General features: G+C 35.9%; 1 protein-coding gene across 1 annotated transcript; it reads right to left on the minus strand.

Moving 5' to 3' along the window:
• Positions 1 to 906: 906 nt before the first annotated feature.
• Positions 907 to 3,575, minus strand: LOC112832565 (FMR1-interacting protein NUFIP2). The gene is made up of 2 exons (XM_025883306.2): positions 3,509 to 3,575; positions 907 to 2,886 (listed from the first exon to the last, which is right to left on the minus strand). The coding sequence occupies exons 1-2, from the start codon at positions 3,573 to 3,575 to the stop codon at positions 1,076 to 1,078; spliced, it is 1,878 nt and encodes a 625-aa protein (XP_025739091.1). The 3' UTR covers positions 907 to 1,075.
• Between the last annotated feature and the right edge of the window lie 7,183 nt (positions 3,576 to 10,758).

Consider the following 10,758-nt stretch of genomic DNA (forward strand, 5'->3'; position numbering starts at 1 on the left):
AATTAAAAGAGAATTTACAGAAAGGTACAAAAGTTTCTCTTTAGATGTTCAATGAAAAACAAGGAAAACAGCACATTTAGTGTTAGTGACAGAAGAGCAAGTCTGGAGCACCTACAGTTGAAAAGCAGAATATATTTTTGCTCCCACTTATACAATTACATTAAAATATGGGCAAAGGAATATTTTTCCATATTAAATATCTAAAGCCAATTGTTTGTTCTGTAACTTTTCCTTAAATGACACTCATGGATTCTTCACTTGTTAAAGTCCAGTATGTAACCAAAGCCAAGTGAACTATGTACCACCATTCCAGAATTGTAGAACTTCAATGCCCTCCCCTATTCCCACCCCACAAAAAATAAAAGGAAAAGAAAGAAAATATTTCCCCAACACCCCACAGAGGCTGCTTAACTCCTGGCAAGACATGCAAAACATATTCGCTAAAAAAAAAAAAAAAGAAAAAAGAAAAAAATACACCCCTGCAAACTTCAAGGCATTTATCCAGCATTCTCGCAGGGCTCAAAAGTATAACCAAAAGATCAAGGGAGGAGTGGGGGAAAATGGTGAATCATTCTGGGTTCCCCGTGATTAGTGTATCACTTTAGTCACAGAACAAGATACAGAGATCTTTTAAGTGGATTTGCCTTTCTAGTGGGTCATTTGTTGCCCAAGTTGATGACAGCAGAAACTTTAGAACCACGCTTGTTAATAAGTCTGTATTCATTAATCACTTGCATTCACACTTAAAAACAAAAACTAACAAAAGAAAAAAGAAAAAAAAACTATTCAGTACCGGAGATTAAATAACCATGTGTAGTCTCTTGAAATAAATTTGATTCCTTAAGAAGTTTAATTACTTTCAGTTGCCTTTTTTTTTAAATAACTATATATATATATATATATATGTATATATATATATATATATATGTATATATATATATTTGTATATATTATCCTGTGATTCTACTTATGGTTCCTCTGCTGCGTTGAAGATCTAGGAGCATAAAAGCTTTGTGTCCCCCATGAACGGTGGCTCTAATGCTGCAGAAAGGTTACAAATAGGCAGTCTGGTCCTTCATTGATCTGGACTATCCATGGCTTCATTGTAAGTGATTATCCTTTTGGGATCTTGCTTCTGCAAATTCCAAACAGATTCCATTTCTTTAGTGTGATATACAATAGCAGCCCTCAGGTCAAAAGAACCCCAGCTATCATTTCTTTCTAGGCCTCTCTGGTATCTCTGTTCTTTGGCGGAGCCTAACAAAGTGTTCGTAGGAGACGCCAGAGGATTTTGATTTTCTATCTCATAGTCCTTTGAGAAAAACACTAAAGCACCTTGACTACTGGTGTCTGCTTTTTGCAGGTCACCTATATGACTGGGTTCCAAGGATAAGGCTCCACTCTCACTAGTAGTCCCAGATTTTAGAATGCTACCCAGAACTTGAGGACTAGTCCGTTTTTCCAGCTCATAAGCCTTGGGAAACACAGGATGCTCAGTTCCTGAGGGGATTATTTCAGCACCCTGTGAAACCAAAGTGGCAGGATATTCCCCTTGAAATGTCACCTCCATCACTTTATGATCTGATGACTTCCCAATAACAGTCTCAGGGCCAGCACTGGGCTCATTTATAAATGATAAACCCCACTGATTCTGGAAGATATCCCCCAGGTTTTGCTGATCTGTCTGAGAGGGTAGATCCACTTGTGCCGTGCTCAACAGCACAGTTTGCATATTTGAAGGATAGATAAAAAGGCTAGATTTAATTTGTTCAACAGCTGCTGAAGTCAGACTCATGTCCTGGAGAACTGAATCAGTCCCAGAAGAGATGGGTGTTAGAGTATTAGCAGCAGTAGTTAGCAGTGGCTGACCCCCTGGAGAATACACACTTGCATCAGTCCCTGCTAAAACAGGCCCATTAGAAAAGTTGGCCGAAGTAACAGATTTCAGCGCTGACATAGGGACCTGGGATAACCGACTTGAAGACTGGGTCTGAGTTTCCCCGGTAGATGATGAAGAGGATGAAGATGAAGATGGCGACACAGAAGAATTCTGTACAGTTTTGTTGAGGTTTTCCTTAACTTTGCTTGCATAACTTATTTTAGGAACTATTTTAGCACTGCTATTGTCCACTGGAAAAACTGGTGGTGGTTTAAATAAGGTCCATGAGTCCTCTTTGGAGGTAACAGCAGAAGCATGCTTTCCTTTGGGCCGATCATCAAACTTTTTGCTGCTCACACCAGGTTTAGTATCAGAGCTTTTCCGCAGCATATCACCCACAGCAGGTTTTCCTCGATTTGTTCCTCCAGGCCCAGCTTCATACTTCCAAATGGGCTTCGAACCATCTACTCGATTTCCCTTTTGTTCACTGTAGTCAGGCTTGAAAGTTTCAAGTCCCTGTTTTAAGGTTGGGACACTGGTCTCTTGTTGCATTATTTTGTCCTGAACTAAATTAAGGTTTTCACAACCCTTGGCACTATTACGCCTAGCTTTCCTTTTTTTGGGAGTGGTATATCCACTCTCAGATCCACTACCATCCTTATCTGCTCCTTTGCCCATATAACCATTAGTAATATGGCCAGAATTAGTTGTTACAACACCATTTGGAATTGCTACTGTATCGGTCTTGTCTACAGACTGGTTCTCTCCAGATTTATTTTCATAAGATTTCCCATTCTTTTTGTCCATACTGTTTTTCTGAATGAAATTCCTGGTTTTAATTCCTGCTTTCCCAAAGGTGCTGGCCTTTACAGTCTGCTTCAGATTAGTGTCTACAATTTGTTGGTTGCCATTGAGGACCCTGGAAATAGGGTTGGTAGCTTCATCAGAACCCAGGCTCTTTAAAGGTATTTCTCTTTCTCCAGCATTACCATTTAGTTCACCATAGCCTCAAATGGACTCTGCAAAACTTCAGTCCTGATAAATCTAGCTTTTGGATTAGAAATCGGAATTACTGAACACATTTGGCCCTCTCTTGCGCCCTCTTCCTCGCCTCGCCGCTTGCAAAAGGGTCTCGCGACACCACCAAAGTCGGGATTCGCTAGGCCTTCTTGAGATACACCCCGAAGGCTTTTGGGGGGGAGCTATGGACACCCCAAATCAGGGCTACCAAATTAAGGTTCCTCCGGGGCCTCGGGAAGGTAAACGGGAAAGGAATAATGAGGCTGGACTTCCAAGGCCGACCCTCCGGGTCTCCCTCCAGCCCGGGCGGGGGCCGGGATATCTGATCTCTTTTTATTTGATATATAAAATGAAATAGAAAGGATGAACTGGATATGTTATTGTGTTCATGGATATTCAACTCATGCTTGCTACCCACAGGGGAATTCAAACTATAAGGTAAGGAGAATAATTCTTAAGTTACAGCACTAGCATTATGCATCTAAATTAGTGTTTCCTCTTTCAAAATAGTCATCTTGCTTTTCTAAAACATTTTTAATTATTCCACTAAAATTGTCTTCTGTGCCACAAAAACAATTCTATGAATAGACTGAGGACAGAAAAACTTACCTGTGAGACTGAACTCAATTTTATGATAATAGTTGAACATAATGAAGTTAATGCTAAGCTCAAGCATAGCATTATCATTGAGGGCGAAAGATAAGGTGTAATGGAAAGGCTGAGGAACTTTTATTTTTATTTTTTTTAAAGATTTATCTTTTTTATTTGAGAGAGAGGAGGGGGCAGGGCAGAGAAGCTGGAAAGGAAGAAAGAATCTCCAGCAAATTCCTCACAGAGTGGGGAGCTGGAGAAAAGGCTTCACCCCATGATCCTGAGATTGTGACTTAAGCTGAAACCAAGAGTCGAGGCTTAACCAAATGAGCCACCCAGGCACCCTAAGGCTGAAGAATTTTTAAATGTGGAGTAGAAACTAGTTCTGAAAGCACTTCCAAACAGTGTTAGGAAACATCCATCAGAGGAAGCACTACAAGAATATTAAGTTGCTTCCCAAATGTCTTCCTTAGTTGATATCACTAATGGGGATATACATGTTCTGGACATCACATTTTAAAAGTGAGAACCACTTGTATCATTTAGAATCCCACAGAAGTATGTGCATTTAGAATAATTAAGATTTTCATTTCTCTTGGAGAGACTAGAACTAAATTTACATGGAAAGTATAAAAAAATGGGAAAAATGGAGATAGACAATTATGGCTAGCCTTACTACCTACCTCCTAATATTTCTTTTCAGGACAATACAAAACAATATCATAGAGAAGTAATTCTATGTGGAAAATATATTCTCAGCATACATGGAAGAAAGAGAATAACACACTTCAAATTAATGCTGAGCAAAAAAGAGAAAAGAATACGAAACCCTGGCCTCAACCTTTTGGTTCACAACCTTGGCCTTTCCCCCAGGTGAAATTCACAAATGGTCCCTGAACAAGGAGGGAGGGCAGGGAAAGAATGAAGAAAGAGGCCGGCCACCCCGGACTGGTAGGTGGAAGGTTTAGTAAGCAAAGAAATTTAGGAGGCTTGTCTTGGACAGCAGCAAGACAGTAGTTCTTTGTACCTATTCACCTGAATCTTAAAAGGTTATATAGAAGCCTTACTGGGGTTCAATCACTGCAACATCCAGACAGTCTCAACAACACCTTGCTCTTTCAAGGCTCCAATTGCCTGGACCAGCTTACGAGTCAACTGGTGGTCATGTCCTCTCCATGACCTTCTTCAACACAACCTCATGCTGTCAGGAGTTTTTATCTAGCAACAGTAGAGAAAAAAAAAAGTAGGGCAGGGAGGCAGATGAGGAAAGGTATGGTAAGGGCCCAAGTGTGATCAGACACCACCACCAGAAAGATTAAGTCCATTCTAAATCTGAAAATACTAAAAATGTAACCATACACATGAGAATACAAACTACAAGGAGTAAACCTTAAACCGCAGTTGATTCTAAGGGGCAGTTATATAATTTAAAGGGAAGGGCATAATTTTTTTAAAAAATATTTTATTTACTTGTCAGAGAGAGAGAGAGAGAGAGCACAAGCAGGGGAGCAGCAGAGGGAGAGGGAGAAGCAGACTCCCCACTGGGCAGAGAGCCCAATGCGGGACTCAATCCCAGGACACTGAGATCATAACCTGAGCTGAAGGCAGATGCTTAGCCATCTGAGCCACCCAGCTGTCCCAGAGCCAGATGCAAGTTAAAGGTTAGTCTTCAAAACACACAGATTCTAGGGAGGAAAAAGACAAAAATAAAAGGAGAAGCATCCTTTAGAACGGGAGTAGGAAAGGAACAAGAAGAAATAAGGACAAATTTTAAGATCCTGCAAGACAAAATAAATCCATAAAATAAGGCTTACAATCACAGCCATACCACCACCAAAACAAACAAACAAGAAAAACTCTGACAGAAAAGGTACCTACCATTAAACTAGAAATTTTGTGAAATGCTTGGAAATGTTGAAAATGAACATTAGGAAAATAAATTCATACACAGTAATTGCATAAATTCAGCAAACAATTTCATACAATTGAAGAACGTCACAGTTCTAAAAAAAATCCACATCCCTCACCAAAAAACAATAAAAGTCCATGAAATGAGAAAATTTAAGTCAAAACTACAAAGAGAATTAAATGTACTTGAGCAAGCACTTAATGACATGAGATCACCTTGAATCAGAAATTTACAAATTACAAAGAGAAATGGATAAAAATCTGGAAGAAAGGAAATGGTTGGAATGAACTCAGCAAAGAAATATAAAAAAGACAAAATTGGCTTAGAAATAAATAAAAATTAGAAGATACCTGAAGCAGAAAAGAGTCAATAATAAAGGGCATCAAAAAAGCCAGAAAACCAAGGAAACAAAGTGACATAAATAAGTAAAAATGATTAGAAAGGAGTAGAAACGGAAGTGACAGTAGCATTAGAAGTAGTGAAAATGCACAGAATTATATTTATAGTATTAGAGTCCCTTGAAGAAGTAAAATAAAACAATGAAATACAGTGATTATGTAAAATTATAATCTAAGAAAACTAGTAATAGAAAAGACCTGAATCTATCATTAAACTTTCACTGGGTACCTAAAAAAACAATTAACCTAAAATGATCAACCCTGAGACTTATCAGAGTAAAACTTCAATTTCAAAGGTGAAGAATAACTCTACTAAGCCTGCAGGAAAAGAGTTTTCAAATAATTAACAAAGGCAAAATATTTTGTAGGCCTTTTAACCTAACTTATAGGATTTCTTGCTTCAGCACCAACATGGAAAGGGCCTGAAGTCATCTCTCCAGGACTTACAAGAAAAAAAAAAAAAAAGCTTAATAAAGTTAATGACTGTTCTTAAACCCAACAGAAAACTGAAGTTTCAGGACAAAATGTCATGCCCACGTATGGAGAGACGGCAAATCCAGAAAGAAACAGGCAAAATCGACTTACTTGGAACAGAAAGTGATGGAGTCATAAATTGTTTGGAACACATAAATAGTAATTTCAATAAATCACTGGTGTCTGAGAGTGGATTAGCATAACAATGAGAGACTTCAATGAGTCAGTCACAAATGGGAACCTCCATAGTTTTGTGAGTGTTAAGAAACCCCACCAGGTTCTCATGGTAAAGATCTGATAAAGCTCTTCTCCTGGTTCTGACCCCCACACCAACAGAAATTCAGTATATCAACATGGATTACAGCTGAAAGTTTTAAGATACTGACTTTCTGAGGAAGAATACTTTGTGAAACCCAAAGTTGATAGTGAATGCAAAAACAAACTTACCTACAGGAATATGAACCTATGGTATGGTATCCCCAGTTACAGCAAGCATTAAACACAGCTCTAATACTATCCAGATAAACAAAGTTCCTATTACCCAACATAACATGTGGCTTTCAATAAAAAAATCACGAGGCATGCTAAAAGGCAAAGAAAAAACAGTCTGAAGAGACAAAGCAAGCATCAGTACCAGATTCAGATGTGATACAAATACTGAAATTACCAGGAGGAAATTTCATATCACCATGACTAATATGCTAAGGATTCTAAAGGAAAAGCTAGACAACTTGAAAAACCAATGGGTAACTTAAGTAGAGACATGAAAACTACTATTCATACTATTTATAGGGATAAAAAAGAATGAGTACTCAAACCATGCAAATGCCTGAACATTGAATCCATATTGCTAAATGAGAGAAGCTAACTGAAAATGCCATATACTGTTTGATTTCGGTTATACAATATTCTAGAAAAAGCAAAACTGTAGAGATGGTAAACAGATCAGTTGTTACTACTAGTATGGGAGGAGAGGAAGAAAACTGAACAGGTACGGTTCAGGTTTTTGGGGGTTTGGGTTTTTTTTTTTTGTTGTTTTTCTAGTGTGATGAAATTATTTGCTCTGATACTGTTAGTGGTGGATACATGACACTATACATTTGTCAAGATACACAGAAAGTTAAATCACCAAAAATGGACCTTGATTTACACAAATTTTAAAAAAATAAAATCATTTGGGAGATTATAAGATCCTAGAATAGAACGCAGAATATGACAAACAATGTAACTATATTACAAATATGTGAAACAACTTCACTGAGAGGAGAGGTGGAAAGCCATTAACCTAAATAACTTTGTAAATAAGTGGAGTCTGCAAGAGTAAAGGCAAAATAAACTGTACATAAGCACTGCACTCTACTTGATAAAACTGTTTTCCACATGGATACAGGTTAACAATTTTTTACCAATATGCACAATTCAAGCAACAAAATAAATAAAATAGTATTGGAATATACTCCAAAGTATATAATCCACTTCCATGAGTCTATACAAATATACATAAAATATTGAATACATAAATGTAGGAAATAGACAAATCTATGCAGAATGATTATAAATAATTTATGTAGATAGTCTCCCCATGAAATGCAGTTTAACTTTCCACTTCTTAAGTGTGGACTGCATATAGTGAGTTCTTCAAAGAGTACAGTATGGAGGGGTAAAACAAAAACAAAAACAAAACCAGTTACTTTATGGTGGAGAAACCTGATAAACACCACCTCAGACCATTGATCAAGTTTTACATCAGCAGGGATTCATCATGTGCGTAGTAACCATGATATGATATGCTGAAATCAATATTTTACCTCTGTGGTGTTCCTCCTAAGAGCACCTACCCGAAGTCCAAGCATGTAGAAAACATTAGAAAAACCCAAACTGAGGGTTGTTAAATCATCAAAAACAAGGAAGATATGAGAAACTGTCAAAAGCCAAGAAAAGCCTTAGCGATAGAATGTAATATGACATCTTGAATGGCATCCTGAACAGTAAAAGGATATTAGATAAAAACTAAAGAAATCTGAATAATAAATGGACTTTAGTTAATACTAATATATCAATATTGGGTCATTAATTTTGACCATGCTAAAGTTAGATATTAATAGCAGAAGTTGTATATGGAGAACATGAGAACTCTCTGTGCCTCATCATTTTCTGTAAATCTTAATTTACAATCTTATTTGATGGGGAAACACTATATACATTACAACTGAGATCAGGAATAAGGAAAGGATGACCACTATCTCCACTACTATTCAACATTACACTAGAGATATTTGCCATTACAATTAGAAAAAAAAATCTATTCCATACATAATGTGTAAAGAAGAATTAAAACTATCTGTATTTTCACATATGCACTAGAGATATTTGCCATTACAATTAGAAAAAAATAATCTATTCTGTACATAAAAATGTGTAAAAAAGAACTAAAACTATCTGTATTTTCACATATCAAATCTTAAAAATCCTAGTTAATTAATAATAAAATAAAATGAGTTATTTCAGTAACATAGTAAGAAACAAATTAGCATTCAAACAAAACTTAACAGCCTTCGCACAAACAAGAGTAAGCAGTTAAAGGACATAATGGTAGAGAAAAATATTTATAATGGCAAAAAAACAAGGATTAAATACTTAGGAATAAACAAACAAAAATGTACAAACCAATATGAAGGAAATTTTACAACTAAACAACTACAACTAAAAAGCATAAAATTAGACTCAAACAAATTGAAAAGCATTTCCCTGCTTGTGCATAGAATGACTCAGCATTATATAATTTCAGTTCTCCCTAATTTATAAATACAATGCAATCCTAATAAAAGGATCAACAAGATTTTTGAGGAATTAGACATGTTGATACTAAAGTTTGCCTAGAAAACTAAGCATGAATATATATATATAGCCAGAAAAACACTGAGGAAAATAAACACTCAGTAGAACTAGTTCTTCCAGATATTAAAATGTACTATAAAGTCACTAATTAAGACAATGTGGTATTGATACATGAATGGACAGAAAGACCAGAAACACTGATTAGAAAGCCCATTAACAGGCCAAAATATATGTGGAAATTCATACATAGGATAAATATGGTTTATCAAGTCACTGGGTCAGAGCCAAATGTTTTCTAGGTGGTATGGAACAACCGGGTAATTACTTGGAAACAAATCAAATTAGATCCATACATCACACTATACACAAGAATAAGCTCAAAATAGATTGGCGATCTAAAGGTTAAAAGCCTACAAGTACTTAGAATATATAGATTTACTGAATTACTATGTTGTATACCTGAAACTAATGTCACAGGTATCAACTATACTTCAATAAACAACAAAAACATACAAATACAAACATACAAAGAAAAAATAGGTTAAGTCTTTAACCTTGGGGGTAGGGAAAGATTTTCTACCTGTAACAAATATAAATTAACAACTTTGGTGTGTGTGTGTGTGTGTGTGAGATATCCTGCATGGTTTAAAAAATCGTTAATACATTAAAAAGACAGTAACTGGCAATAATTAAGGAAAATATTTAGTATATATATTACATATAAAAATATAACATATATAAGTTATATATGGAAGACTAAGGGTAATATCCCTTATATGTAAAGAACATTAAAAATTAGTGACAAAGACCAAAACTGCACTTAAAAGTGGGAAAAACATAGACAATTCAAATAAGAAATAAAAATGACCTTCAGACAAAATAAATTCACTCAGAATTAGAGAAATACAAATTAACATTAATAACATCATTTGTCATCTATCGAATTGTCAAAGATCAAAAAAATTCTGTGACACTGGTGAAATAGCCACTCTAATACACTAATGTTTGAAATATAAACCGGTAAAACTCTTTTAGACTAGAATTTTTCAAGGCCTAACAAAACCACATATGCTCTTACTGTTTCACCCAGATCCTCACTTTGAGAAACCTATCCTGAAGACACATCTCCATCTGTATGAAAATAGATGTATATGAAGTTATTATTTGCAACACTGTTTCTGAGTGCAAAATATTAGAAATAACCTGTCTGATCATGCAAAAGAAAGTGGTTGAATCAATACTGTCACATCAACAAAATGGAATTCTAAGAAGCTGTTAAAAAAAAAAAAAGAGGGATAGTTCTGTCAATTTAAATATGAAGTGTTTTCCAGGATATTTTGTTGTTATGCGCTGAATTGTGTTCCCTAAAATTCATATGCTGAACTCCCACTATTTTAGAATGTGACTGTATTTGGAAATAGGGTCTTTAAAGAGTTAAGTTAAAATGAGGTCATCAGGGTGGGCCCTAATCCAATATGATTAGTCCTAGTAAGAGGAAATTAGGACAGAGGTACACACAGAGATGATCATGGGCAGTCACAGAGAAAAGATAAATATTTACAAATTCAGGAAAGAGGTCTCAGAAGAAACCAACCCTGTCAACGCTTTTATCTTGAACTTCTAGCCTCCAGAATTGTGAAAAAATAAAT

This window comes from Callorhinus ursinus, unplaced genomic scaffold, assembly GCF_003265705.2.
Source record: "Callorhinus ursinus isolate GAN/ISIS: 27379988/994484 unplaced genomic scaffold, GSC_fseal_2.0 scaffold14, whole genome shotgun sequence".
NCBI lineage: Eukaryota > Metazoa > Chordata > Mammalia > Carnivora > Otariidae > Callorhinus > Callorhinus ursinus.